Source organism: Haemorhous mexicanus, chromosome 22, assembly GCF_027477595.1.
Source record: "Haemorhous mexicanus isolate bHaeMex1 chromosome 22, bHaeMex1.pri, whole genome shotgun sequence".
NCBI lineage: Eukaryota > Metazoa > Chordata > Aves > Passeriformes > Fringillidae > Haemorhous > Haemorhous mexicanus.
The window spans coordinates 7,602,353-7,615,897 of record NC_082362.1 but is presented as its reverse complement, the minus strand read 5'-3'; the positions used below and the strand labels follow the sequence as shown (position 1 = coordinate 7,615,897).

At 67.3% G+C, this 13,545-nt stretch overlaps 2 protein-coding genes across 5 annotated transcripts; both read left to right on the top strand.

The window, feature by feature from the left end:
- Positions 1-1,550: 1,550 nt before the first annotated feature.
- GIT1 (GIT ArfGAP 1) lies at positions 1,551-10,129 on the top strand. Of its 4 annotated transcripts, XM_059865979.1 has the most exons (22): positions 1,551-1,695; positions 4,591-4,724; positions 4,806-4,918; positions 5,004-5,109; positions 5,184-5,270; positions 5,380-5,510; positions 5,588-5,682; positions 5,762-5,804; positions 5,985-6,011; positions 6,307-6,355; positions 6,438-6,510; positions 7,123-7,220; positions 7,301-7,412; positions 7,491-7,618; positions 7,697-7,849; positions 7,932-8,159; positions 8,269-8,322; positions 8,595-8,681; positions 8,785-8,858; positions 8,952-9,134; positions 9,262-9,325; positions 9,426-10,129. In XM_059865979.1, the coding sequence occupies exons 1-22, from the start codon at positions 1,644-1,646 to the stop codon at positions 9,636-9,638; spliced, it is 2,304 nt and encodes a 767-aa protein (XP_059721962.1). In that variant the 5' UTR covers positions 1,551-1,643; the 3' UTR covers positions 9,639-10,129. The 4 variants fall into 4 exon arrangements, with proteins under 4 accessions (XP_059721962.1, XP_059721963.1, XP_059721964.1 ...); XM_059865980.1 differs by lacking the exon at positions 5,985-6,011; XM_059865981.1 differs by lacking the exon at positions 8,269-8,322.
- A 279-nt stretch (positions 10,130-10,408) lies between these two features.
- Positions 10,409-13,543, top strand: ABHD15 (abhydrolase domain containing 15). The gene is made up of 2 exons (XM_059866154.1): positions 10,409-11,522; positions 12,735-13,543. The coding sequence occupies exons 1-2, from the start codon at positions 10,684-10,686 to the stop codon at positions 13,210-13,212; spliced, it is 1,317 nt and encodes a 438-aa protein (XP_059722137.1). The 5' UTR covers positions 10,409-10,683; the 3' UTR covers positions 13,213-13,543.
- The last annotated feature ends 2 nt before the right edge of the window (positions 13,544-13,545 follow it).

Here is a 13,545-nt window from a genome sequence, read left to right as displayed (position 1 = left end):
CTCCGATCCCGCGGGGGGGGCCTGCGAAGGGGCACCCCATTAGCGGTCAGCATCCTCCCCAAATTCCCCCCTTTCCCAGGCTGATCTTCCCCTTCCCAGCTGACCTCCGCTCCCCCAGTGGGGTAGCGGGCCCGGGCATATGGTTGGGCAGGGGTGAAGGCGGCAGGTGGGGACCAGGTGGGGGCCGTGGGGGGACCCCGACTCCCGCCCCCGCAGCACCAGGCACGGGCCCCCAGCCCCGTTTCCTTTTCCGCCTGCGTCTCTCCCGGGCGGGCGTCGCGTTTTCCGGCTGCCGCCCGAGAACAATGCAAGGCTGGGCCTCTGCGGCCGCCCCGGCCTCCGCCGGCGCCACGCTCCTGCCCCCCCTCCCCGCTGTTCCCCACCCTGCCGTGGCGGGAACCCCCCCGGTGTTGTTCTCTGCTCAGCCGTGGCGGTGACGGTGGTCGCATCCCCCCGCCCCGGTCCCCGCACAGCATCCCCCATCCCCCTGCCAGCCCGGCTGCCCCATGACGTCATGAGCCACCTCCTCACAGCCAGCGGTGAGGTCACCCCGCCTGCCCCACGGTGTTGGGGACACGATGCGGCCCCACTGCCCCCGCTCCCGCTGGGGTCTGACCCCCGCACTGTCTGTGGGGCCCCCATGGGGTGTCCCCTCTGGTCCAAGTACCTAAAGGGTCGCAGTAGGGAGCAGACCCCAAATAGTCCCTAATCGCCCCACCCACCCCAAAATCCCCTATTGAGCACCCTAAATGGTGTGTGGCCAAACCCCGTGTCCTGGAGAAGGGGTGTGTCGGAGAGTGGGTGGCAGAGTCAGTCAGAGGTGGGGTGGCATCCCACAGTCAGAGGTGGCACAGGGTAGAGGGCTGGGGCTGCCCCAGGACTGCGGCTGGATCCAGAACAAGTGTCCAGGGCAGGAGTGAAGCAATTTGAGGGTGCCCTGGGCTGAGACTGGGTTACACAGGACCTGGAATAGGAATGGGACCAGTGCCACCCCTCCAGGATAAACAGGACAAGGGCTGGGAGCAGGACCAGGACAGTGCTCTGGGCTGAAAAGGGGACCGGGAGTGCACCGAGGGCGGGCACTGGGGTCAGCACTAGGGAATGCCCGGGATCAGAAGCAGAGCAAGGACAGGGCTGATGCCCAGCAGCAGATGAGGTGCCCGGGTCCGGGACCGAGCTGTCCGGGGGGCGTTTGCAGGCACGGGTGCGGGTCGGGGGCGTTCCCGGTGCGGGTGTGGAGCGGTGCCGGTGCCCGTGCGAATTCGTGTGCGGGGCGGGGACGTTCCCGGTGCGTGTCCCGGTGAGGGGCGGTGCCGGCGCCGGTGCGGGTTCGGGTGCGGCTGCGAGTGCGGGGCGGCGCCGGTGCCGGTGCGGGGCGGCCGCGGCAGCGCTGCCGGTGGCGGGGCGGGGGCGGTGCGGCCCCTCCTCCGCCGGGGCCGGGCCTGCGCCGCTTCCTGCGGAGCCGCCGGGCGCTGGGAGCAGCCGGCAGCCCCCGGCCCCGCCGCCCCGGGCCCCGCTGCCCCCGCCCCGCCGCCCGGCCCTCCCCCCCTTCCCCGCCGCCGCTCCCCCGGCGGGCCCGGGGGCGCCGCCGCCGCCCCACGCTGGCGCAGAGGCCCGGGCCCGGGCCCGCCTCGCCGCTGAGGATGTCCCGGAAGGCGCCGCGGGCAGAGGTGTGCGCCGACTGCAGCGCCCCAGGTAAGGGCCCCCCCGCATCGGCACCGGCACGGCCCCGCCAGCCCCCCCGCGCCTCCGGCTGCCCCCGGAGCCTGCCCTGCGCGCCCCCCCGCGCCACCGAGAACCCCCTCTGCGCCCCACGGCACCCCCGGTGCGTCCCCCGTACACCCGTCAGGCCCGCTGTACCCCGAGGTGTTTGCCGCCGGACTGCTCCCCATGACCCTTTCTGCATCTCCTTCTACGCCCCACATCGAGACCCCTTTGCAGCTCCCTGAGTGCCCCCAGGACCGCCCTGGCGATTCCTTTTTCCAACCCACTCTGCACACCCAAGGGAGCCCATTGAGTCCCCCGCCTGCCCCCCAGGAGCCCTCTGATGTGCCCCCAGTGAAACGCTTTGATGAAACTCATGACCCCCTTGCTGCACCCCCTTTTAGCCTCCTGGAATACCCGCATACACTCGAGACACAACCCCGATACCCCCGCATGCCCTCCTCCAGCGCACCCCGAGTGCCCCCACGCCCCCCTGCACCACCCACGGCTTTCTCACCCCAGCGCGGGGGCTGCTGGCACAGCCTGGGGACGCGCCGGTCGGTGCCAGCAGCGCTGGTGACCCTGTAAATGACAGGATGATGGGGGACGCCGTCCTGCAGCCCACAGCCAGCACCCACCCCAGCCGGATCCGGGCTTGGCGGTGCCGGTCGGGCGAGCCGGGCGGCCGCCGCGCTGCAAGCCAGAGCCGAGCCTGGGCAAGACCATTCCCATCCCCGGCGGTGCCGGTGCCCACAGCTCCCACGCTGGGGACGCGCCCGTGGGCGTCGCGGAGGGTTTGGCCCCCCAAACCCTGCCCACGGTAGGCTCGGACCCCAAACCTGCCGGTAGCCGGTGCAGGTGGCCCCACGGCAATGAATGAACGGGTCTCCGACCCGGCCCCGGAAAGCTGCCCGCGGGCCAAGGCTGTGCCGAAATTATTCCGGCCACGTGCCAATGGCCGGATCCTGCCAGGAGAGCTGTCGGCACGCGTGGGCGAAAGGCTGCCCTGCCTCCAGGCATCCCCCGTGCCGGCGGGCAAGCGGGGGGCCAGGGGTTCCCGAGGCGGTGCCGGGCTCCCTGCTGCGGCCAGTGGAAATGGAAAACAGTTTCTTCCAATCTCTTATCGCCTGGCAGCCATGGGAGGAAATGAGTTATAAAGTCCAGAGGCCGTTTCCTAGCGCGATGGGAGCACCCGCTGTCGCTGCCGGGGATGCGTTGCCTGGCCCTGCAAGGGGAGGTGCCCGTGGGGTGCCTCGGTCCCTCTGCCCGGCCTCCCTCGGCCCCACGCAGGGATGCCGGCTGGCCCCAGCCCTGCCATCACCGGTGCGGGGCCGAGTGCTGGGGGTCCCGGTGTCAGCCCACATCCCGATGCAGGGATTGAGGTGCGGCGAGCTCCCTTGGACTCCAGGATCCTCCCAGGGTTTGGAGTGTCCCTGTGCAAGCACACCACGATCTGCTGCAGTGCCCGCCCGCATCCCACCACATCCCAGCGGACCCAGGGCGGGAGGGGCTGTTGCCCCAGGGATGCTCTGGATCCACCCGCCTGGGGGGCCGCGGGCCGGCTCCCCCCGCACGGAGCGTCCTGTTCCCGGCGGTGGCCGTGGGCAGCGGGTGCGAAGGCACAGATGCCGCCGCACTGGCTGCCAAGGCGCTGCCATCTGCGTGCTCGGGGCTGCCAGGCTGGGGGGGCCACCGCTCCCCCCGGCCACCCCACCCCGGCCCCGGGGCACTGCAGCACGGCAGGATGCCGTGCCCCACAACACGGGGTCCTCAGGGCTCTGGGGGGGTGCGTGGGGAGGGGTCCGGGACCCTGCAGGGAGGAAGGAAGTGGGGGAGGCTTGGCTGCCTGCCTGCCTTCCTCCCTCTGTGAGGTCGTGGGGCCACTGTCCCCCCTCAGGGCCATCGGGTGGGCCAGTGCGGCCACCTCCCCAGGCCCTGTGTCCCCGAGCTTGGGGCTGCCCCAGCCGTGGGACAGTGTGGTGTTTGTGTAGGACCTACAGAACCAAGGGGAGGGGGTGGGGCTGGGCAGAGGGTGCCAGGACTCCCCCGTCGTGCCCGGCAGAGGGGACACCTGGGAACCATTCAGCATCGTCACCCCGTGCCTGGCTGCGTTTCCCGGGAGGGGGGGAGGTGGCTGTGACCCAGCGGGGGTCCTCAAATCCTGTCCTCATGCTGCTGTGAACAGCTGCAGCTCAGCGGCCGCACCACGGGGCCAGACCCCCTTGTCCCCAGGACCCGTTTTTGGGGTGCAGGCGTGGGGAGCTGCTGCCTGGCCGGGAGCGGTGCCCCCGCGGGTGCCGGGGCTGGTGCCAGCGCGGGGCCAGCGCGGCTGCTCAAACGATCCTTTGTTCCCAGCGGGGACACAAAGGGCTCCAGTCCGGCTGGCCGGGGCCAGCGGCGGGGCTGGAGGGGCACGGAAGCGTGGGGGGCCGTGGCACCTGCCCCGGAGCTGGGGTGTCCTGTGGGATGGCTGCACTGGGGTGCTGAGGCTGCAGAGCTGCTGACCACCCTACGTAGGAGCCCCTGGACTGGGGGGGCCCACCCACACTGCAGGGCACACTGCCCCCATCCAGGACCCCCCAAACACACAGCCGGGGGCTCTGGGGGTGAGTGACCTTGCAGTGAGCCAGAGTGCCCCTGATCCGAGTGTGCTGGCATCATCCCTGCCACCAGCTGTCCTCCTGATGGTGGGGGGCCAAACCCTGCCCCCCTTTTGGCTGGTGGTTGCTATGGGAAACCCGTGGGTTTCCCCTGGTGATGGGCTGAGCCCCTCTCCATCTCTCGGGAAATGGTTGCTGTGGCAACGCATCCCCCTGCTGGATGGATGCATGAGGAGGGGATGGTGTGGGGAGGGAATACCCACTGACAACCCCATGCCACCCCCAGACCCTGGCTGGGCGTCGATCAACCGCGGGGTGCTCATCTGTGACGAGTGCTGCAGCGTGCACCGCAGCCTGGGCCGCCACATCTCCATCGTCAAGCACCTGCGCCACAGCCCCTGGCCCGCCACCCTGCTCCAGGTGGGTGCTGGGGACACTGGAATGTGGAGAGACACACACTGGGACCTCCCGTGCCCACTGGGCCCTGCCTGTCCCCTGCAGATGGTGCACACCTTGGCGAGCAACGGGGCCAACTCCATCTGGGAGCACTCGCTGCTGGATCCAGCGCAGGTGCAGAGCGGGCGCCGGAAGGCAAACCCCCAGGACAAAGTGCAGTAAGTGCCCCTTGTGCTGTGGGGAGGGGGTCAGCACTGGCTGGGAGCCCCCTCCTCACCCCAAAACCCACTGCCCACCCTCCAGCCCCACCAAGTCGGAGTTCATCCGTGCCAAGTACCAGATGCTGGCCTTCGTCCACAAGCTGCCCTGCCGGGATGATGACGGCGTCACTGCCAAGGACCTCAGCAAGGTGGGGTGGGGGCTCAGGGACCCCCCTGTGGCAGTGGGGACAGATCCCCCCATTACCAGCTCTCTCCTCTGCAGCAATTGCACTCGAGCGTGCGGACAGGCAACTTGGAGACCTGCCTGCGCCTGCTCTCACTGGGTGCCCAGGCCAACTTCTTCCACCCGGTGAGCTTTGGCGGGGCTCAGGGATCCCAGAGGTGGTGTGGGGCCCAGGGGGGTCCTGGAGCCTCATGCCACATGCAGGCTGCAGGGCTGAGGCTGCCCATGCCCGCAGGAGAAGGGCACCACACCACTGCACGTGGCTGCCAAGGCCGGGCAGATCCTGCAGGCAGAGCTGCTGGTGGTCTACGGTGCCGACCCTGGGGCGCCTGATGTGAACGGCCGGACCCCCATTGACTATGCCAGGTGAGGGCAGGGAAGGGGGTCACCCCTGCCTGCACCCCCAGCTAGGGTGGGCATCACCCCTGCCGGCCCTCCCACAGGCAGGCAGCCCAGCACGAGCTGGCGGAGCGTCTGGTGGAGTGCCAGTACGAGCTGACTGACCGGCTGGCCTTCTACCTCTGCGGCAGGAAGCCGGGTGAGTGAGGGGGTCCTGGGTGAGGGGGTTACCCTGGAGGGAACACATGGCCCTGCTCACCACCCCTCTCTTTGTGCAGACCACAAGAATGGGCACTACATCATCCCGCAGATGGCTGACAGGTGAGTGCATGGCGCCCGTGGCCCTGCTGCCCTGTCCCATGTCCCCCCCAGCATCCCCACTGGGCTGAGGGGGGACCCCGGTCACTGGAGCGTCCCTGGGGGGTGGGGGGTCAGCCTGCCCGCGCGTTTAACGTCCGCCTTTATCCTGTTCTTCCCTCCGCTGCCTTCTCCGGAGCGCAGGGTGCGCCCAAAGTGCATGGCACAGAGGTATTGTCCGCTCGGCGCTCGGCTCTGGGGACTCCCATGCTGCTGGCATGGGCCCCCCCTGCAGCCCTGGCCGCTCGGCCCTGCCCAGCACCTGGGGGGCACTCGGGGAGGGGGGGTCCCGCCCACCCCCCACCACCTCATATCCCTGTGCCTGCCTGCCAGCCCTGCTTGGTGAAGCCCCCAATGCCTGAGGGGGGAGGTCCTTGTCTTGGTGGGGTGCAGCTGGGGACTGTTTTGCTGTGAACAGGCCAGGAATAACCCCCACTTTTTGTTTCCCCCTCCCCGTACCCCCCAGCCTGGACCTCTCTGAACTGGCCAAGGCAGCGAAGAAGAAGCTGCAGGCGGTGAGTTGGGGCCAGGGCAGGGCTGGGGGTGTCCCGCCTGCCCCTCTCCTCCTGCCTGACACTGTCCCCTGTACTGCTGCAGCTCAGCAACCGCCTCTTCGAGGAGCTGGCCATGGACGTGTACGACGAGGTGGACCGTCGGGAGAACGACGCGGGTGAGCGGGGGGTGCGGGGTGCAGCCCCCCAGGGCCGGGGCGGGCGGGCGGCGCGGGGGAGGAGCAGCGGCGGGGCCGCGGCTGAGCCCTGCGCTCCCCCCGATCTGGACGCGTCCGCCGGGACCGCAGGCCCCTCCTTCTTCATTCCTCCGGCCGGGAAGGTTTGCTCAGCGCGAGGGGCCGCCGCTGGGTGCCAGGGCTGGGGTGCTGCCGGAGGTGGGTGCCGGGATCCCCCAGGGATGGGGGCTCAGCCTGCAGTGGTGGCCCTGATCTGGGGGGTGGCAGGGTGGGGGAAATCCCATTTCTGTGGCGGGGCGGGTGCCAACAGACGCGTCAGACCATCTTCCCACTGGCTGGGGGGTGCTGAGCTGGTGCCTGAAAGGGTGAAGAGCACTTTTGGGGTCCTGTTAGTGGGTTATGGGGGGACCCCAGCCCTGCTGGGTGGCTGGGGGAGGCGATTCCCGTCAGCCTGGCCAGGCTCCACTCCCAACCCCAGCAGGCTGGCCCTGCGCCCGCGCCTGCGTCCTGCCGGCTCCGGGCCCTGCAGCCTGCTTGTCCGGGGGGGTCCAGCCCCTGTGTCCCCCGGGTCTGACACCAGGTGCCTTCCTGCAGTCTGGCTGACCACGCAGAACCACAGCACGCTGGTGACAGAGCGCAGCGCCGTCCCCTTCCTCCCTGTCAACCCTGAGTACTCAGCCACGCGCAACCAGGTGAGGCCCCCTCTAGGCCACACGACTCCCCTGTGCACTCAGATCTCTGCTTACCCCCTTTCTCCCCCTCCTGCCCTCAGGGCCGGCAAAAACTGGCCAGGTTCAACGCCAGGGAGTTTGCCACTTTGCTCATCGACATCCTCGGGGAAGCCAAGCGCCGGCAGCAAGGGAAGAGTCTGCTCAGCCCCACAGGTGAGGCACGGAGGGCAGCGAGGTGGGGCTGAACACTTCCCCCTGCCCTGTGCTCAGCACCCACCCTGCCCTCCCCAGACGCCCTCGACTACTCTCTGCGGAGCCAGAGTGACCTGGACGACCAGCACGACTACGACAGCGTCGCCTCTGACGAGGACACGGACCAGGAGCTGCTGCGCAACGCCTCCCGCAACAACCGCGCCAGGGTGAGCCCAGACCCCGGCCTGGACCCTGTCCCAGACCCCCACCTCTGGGATCCTAGCGCTGAGCTCCTCTCCCTGCAGAGCATGGACTCCTCCGACCTGTCAGATGGCCCCATCACGCTGCAGGAGTACCTGGAGGTGAAGAAGGCTCTGGCTGCCTCTGAGGCCAAGGTGCAGCAACTGATGAAGGTGAACAACAGCCTGAGCGATGAGCTGCGCCGGCTGCAGCGCGAGGTGGGTGTGGGGCCAGCGGGACTCCCCTGCTCAGCGTACCCTCCCCTCCTCACTGATGCCTTCCCTCTTCTCCTGGCTGCAGATCCACAAGCTGCAGGCAGAGAACACGCAGATCCGGCAGCAGACTGGTCCTGCACATCCAACCCCGGCCCCCAGCGAGCGGCCAGAGCACGGGCACCCCCCGGGCACGGCCCCCCCACACCGCCGGGACCGCCAGGCCTTCTCCATGTACGAGCCGGGCTCGGCGCTGAAACCCTTCGGGCAGCCGGTGGAGGAGCTGGTGACCCGGCTCCAGCCCTTCAGCCCTGGCGTGAGTGTGCTGGGCTGGGTGGGAGGGTTTTGGGGTGCAGCAATCCCCCCAGCCCTACAGGGTGCTGGGTCCCGTCCCCGCGGGGCCGTAACCTTTCGTGTGTCACCAGGAGGTGGAGGACGAGGCTCTGTACTCCATGCACATCCCGGCCAGCGTGTACCGGGTAAGGGGGCCGCAGCGGGGGCGGCTCCTGCATGGGACATGGTGGCTGTCGCCTGCCCAGGATGTGGCCTTTGGGATGTCCTGTCCCCCCACCGCCCTGCACCCCCCTGGGTCAGGCCGGGGACCTCCCCAAGGGATGGCAGCTGCGGAATGTTCCTGCATGCAGGGTGGCGGTGTCCCCTGTGCTCGTCCTCCCCTGCACGTCACCGGGGTCGGCTCCACACCGTTCTGCACCCCGTTCAGCCATGGACTTTCCCTCTTTTCCCCCTCTAGATCCGGAAAGGTCCATCTGCCTCCTCGGTGCCCTTCCCTCCATCCTCCCCGCTACTCTCCTGCCCGCCTGATGGTGCCCGACACATGGTGACGTATCAGGGAGGGGGAACAACCTTTGTGGTGGGGAGACTCCCGACCCTGTGTGGGGATGGGGCTGGGCAGGGCTTGACACTGCTCCTCTCCTCTCCAGAGCAAGCTGGACCGGCATGGCAGCGGCACTGACAGTGACTACGACAACACACAGGCCGGTGAGGTTCTGATCAGGTGAGTGGTGGGGCTGGGGGCTGCAGCAGGGTACATGTGGACACAGGGACAGGGGGCTGATACTGACCCAGGGCGGTTGGTTGATTCCTGCAGCATGGAGGGGAAGCGGTATGTGGAGCTGAGCAAGGATGAGGATTTCCCCCATGAGCTGGACCCGCTGGACGGGGAGCTGGACCCTGGCCTGCCCAGTACAGAGGACGTCATCCTCAAAACTGAGCAGGTCACCAAGAACATTCAGGAGCTGCTGCGGGCAGCACAAGAGTCCAAGCATGATAGGTAGGACTGGGACACAGCCTCAGGGTTCTTCTGGACACCCAGACCAGGGCTGGGGCCATGCCTTGTCACCCTCCCTGGTCGGGAGCCGCTGTCCTCTGTGTTACTCACCCTTTGCCCTTGCCCCCAGCTTCGTGCCCTGCTCAGAGAAGATCCACTCGGCTGTGACAGAGATGGCATCACTCTTCCCTAAGGTAGGAGGAGTGGTGTGTCCCTGGGGTGGTTGTAATCGCCACCAGACACTGTCAGCCCCCTGAGCCTAGGCTCTGACGCTGGTCCTGTGCTCTGCCACAGAAACCAGCACTGGAGACGGTGCGGAGCTCCCTGCGGCTGCTCAATGCCAGCGCCTACCGGCTGCAGAGCGAGTGCCGCAAGACTGTGCCCCCTGAGCCCGGCGCCACTGTGGACTACCAGCTCCTGACCCAGCAGGTCATCCAGTGTGCCTACGACATCGCCAAGGCCGCCAAGCAGCTGGTCACCATCACCACTCGTGAGAAGAAGCAGTGAGCGCCAGCCCGAGTCCCCCCCCATGTCCCCAGGCCCCTTCACTCTCCATGCCTCCCTTCCCTCTGGCAGCAGCCAGCACCTGGGGCGAGCATGGCTGCAAGTGGCCTTTTTGGGGAGCCGAGGTGCGGGGTTCCTCATGCCCCCCGCGCCATCAAGGAGCTGGTGCTCAGCCTGCGGGGTAGGTGCCTGCATCCCCCTGTACAGCCCCCTGCCCACCCCGCGGCACGCGCCTAACTTATCCTGTACATAGCCTCTGTAGCTGTCCGTGGCGGCGGTGGCCTTGTACCCCCACTCCCCACAAAACCCCTCTCTGGGTGGCCGCTATCCCTGAGGCCACCCACGGCATTACACTGGACTGGGGCGCCCGCGGGCCCCCCCTCCCCGGGCGTCCTGAACCCCTCCCCGGGCGTCCTGCCCCGTGCTGGGGCTGCACTCCCCACTGTAAGATGTGTCCTTGTACATTTGTATCAATAAAGGTGTGAGCATTGCAAGACTGATTTGCTGGCTACGGTTAGGGTTACGGTTTTGCCTAGGGTTAGGGTTAGGGTTAGGGTTTCTAAACCACAAAGCCCAGAGCTCCAGGCACACTGCAGCTGCAGACAGCATGCCAAGGAGGACACAAAAGTGCCACAAGGTGGCTGCCTCCAGAGGTGCTTCCTTGGAACGACTTTTGTGTCCTCCTTGGCATGCCCTCTGCAGCTGCAGCGTGCCTGGAGCTCTGGGCTTTGTGGTTTAGAAAACCCCAACCCTAGGCGGAGCCCTAACCCTAGGCACCAAAAGCAGCTTTTCCCGGCCCCATGGCTCCTGTGCCCATGGAGGGTCCGTGGCTGCAGGGGCTTCAACCCCTGCGGTGCCAGGCAGGGCTTGGCCACGTGTCCCTCCCGTTTCACCCAGTCCCCTTGGCCCTGCTGGCCGCCGCTCACGCCTTCCCCGGCACAGCCCTGCTGTTTACCCAGCCCCGGGGCTGGGCTTCCCAGCACAGCCCCGCCGTCTCTCTGCGAGCCGCCGACCATCGGGGCTGCCGGCTGAGGCTCCTGCCGCCTCCATGCTGTCCCCGGAGGATTTGGTGGCCGCAGCCGCGGTGCTCATGGGGCTGGGCCTCCTAGCTTGGTGCCTTTGGGCAGGGAGCCTGGAGGTGCCTGGAGACGTGGGAGAGGAGGACGAGGAGGAGGAGGAGGAGGGGATCCCCTTCATGGCCGAGGAGGGCTCGGGGCACTGCCGGCTGCTGTGCAAGCCCTCGGCTCTGGCCCAGCACCTGGTGCGGAGCTTGGGGCGCTCAGCGGCGCTGCGGGGGGGACGCTGGCCGTGGCCGAGCTGGCCCCGGCTCCAGATGCTGTGGCAGCTCCTGCAGCCACCTGAGCCGGAGCCGGTGGTGGCCCGTGAGCTCCTGCAGCTGTCCGACGCTGGGCTGATTGCCCTGGACTGGTTGGTGGGGCCGTGGGGGGCTGCAGGTGGCGGCGGGGGGGTCTCCAGCCCAGTGCTGCTGCTCATTCCCAACGCTGCCGGGAAGGTGACGGGGGGGCTGCTGCAGCTGGGGCTGCGGGCGCTGGAGCGGGGCTTCATCCCCGTCATCTTCAACCGCCGGGGCCACAATGGCTGCCCCCTCACCACCCCCCGGCTCCAGCCCTTCGGGGATCCCGGGGACCTGCGGGAGGCTGTGACGTACCTGCGGTGCCGGCACCCCTCTGCCTCTCTGCTGGCCGTCAGCGAGGGCTCGGGCTCGGGGCTGCTGCTCGCCTACCTGGGCGAGAGCGGCTCCTCCAGCCGCCTGGCCGCCGCTGCCTGCCTCTCCCCCATCTTCCGTGGCCGGGACTGGTTTGAGGCCAGGATGCCCTGGCTTTACGAGTGGCCGCTGCTCCTCCACCTCAAGCAGGGATTGAGCAGGTCAGTGCAGTCCCTTGGGCTTGGGGAGGTGGATGGGTATACCCCGGGAACCCCTCGGATGACCGAGGGGGTGTGCATGGGGTGGGTGCTGCTGCCGACACCGGGAGCCCCAGAGCAGGGGCAGAGGTGCTGAGGGCAGCAAAATGTGCTGGTTAATGAACACCAGCCTGGAGCCGGCTGCCGTGGGGCCAGCTGGGCCACCACATGTGTCCCCAGCCTGGGTGGGGCAGCTGCAGCATCTTGGGGTTCCTGAGCTGGGACATCTGGGGCAGGGTCTCACAGTTCCTCCTGGGAGGAGTTGGTGAAGCCCCCATTTGGTTTTGGACCCTGAGGGGTGAGTGGGGCTGGCCCCTCTCCCTGCACTGCCTCTTGTCCCCAGAACCTGACCCTCCCGTTGGCCCTGATGGGGGGACCGTGATGCCAACCCAGGGCTGGGCTGGAGGCTACGACTGCTGCTGTCCGTTCCCAAGGGGTCTGGGTTCCCTATTGCCCAACACAGCCAGGCTCGAATGGACCAAGCACTGGCTGAGACAGGAGACAAACTACCCTGGGCCAAGGCCTTGAGCAAATGGGCACTTCCCTGGGGGGTGCTGAGAGCTTGCGGGGGCTAAGGGACCCTGCAGGTGGCCAGATGGGAGCCAAAAAGATGCAGGTAAACCCCAAAACCTAGGGGCAAACAAGTGACAGGTGAAGCTGCAGCAAATCTCAGATGGGTGCAGCAAGGAACAGTGTTTACTGCAGGGATGGGGTGCTAGGGGGTGGGCAGCAGAGAATCTCCCCCCTTCCTATTCCCAGTGCAAATGCTGCTGTCACGGTAACGAAGCAGGAGCGCCGGCAGTCTCCCGTTGTCATGGCACCTGGGCTGTGCTGTGGGGACCCTCCAGGATCCCTGGCAAGGGGCTGGGATGGGCCTCCTAAGCCACTCTGGGGTTGGGGCAGTCGCCCCTATTCCTCTGCATGCAGGGCCAGGAGGGCCCTGTCAAGCAGCCCATGGGCACACAAGCTGGTGGCAGCCCTATGGCAACAGGCCTGTAGGCCCCAGCTCCAAGTGGCACCCCTATGACCCTCCACCTCCCACGGCAGAATGTCCCAGCTGCTGCCAACATTCTCCGTGGCCCCCATCCCACCATCCCCAGCAGTGTCCCCATTGCCCCCAGCCCATGGCAGCACCCCTGCACCTCCAAGCCCACGATGGCCGCCCCATCCCCACAGGTACGCGGGGGCCCTGGCCGAGGTGGTGGACATGGACAGGCTCCTGGGCAGCCGCTCGCTGCGGGAGCTGGAGGAAACCCTCTTCTGCCGGACTTGGAGCCGCCCCACCAGCTGGGAGAGCTACTGGGAGCGCAACGAGCCCCTGCGCGACGCGGACGAGGCGGCGGTGCCGGTGCTGTGCCTCTGCAGCGCCGATGACCCGGTGCGCGGCCCCCTGGCCCAGAGCCTGCCCCGGGAGCTCTTCCGCAGCAGTCCCTACTTCTTCCTGCTGCTGACCCCGCACGGGGGGCACTGCGGCTTCCCCCGGCGGGGGCCGGGGCGCTGCTGGGCCCACGAGGCCGTGCTGGAATATTTCAGAGCCATGGCCGAGTTCCTGCGGATGGAGGAGAGGAGGAAGGGGCAACCACGGCCCCGCAGGTGGGGGGGTCCCCCGGTCGAGCTCCCCGTGTTCACCTGGCAGAGGTCCTACACGCGGTAGCCCTCCTGGGGCAGGGTCTCACAAAGGCAGGCAGACACTCTGTGTACTAAAATTACTTTATTACAGTTGATTTTTTTTTTTTAACATTTCCTTTGCTATGATACAAAGGATACTTACAAACAAAATATTACATATGACCTTATTTTTTTTTTCTCTTCTCTTATTTTCTGACAACTTGGTAACAGCTTTAAATGCACAATCTATACAATTAATACAGGTTATATATGAGCTATAATGTATGTTGAACCAGAAGAATACCAGAATACTGACAATATACTGTACATTAAGCCTTACCAGTTAGTGCTCGTGGCATTTTCTACAAGAAGGAAAACG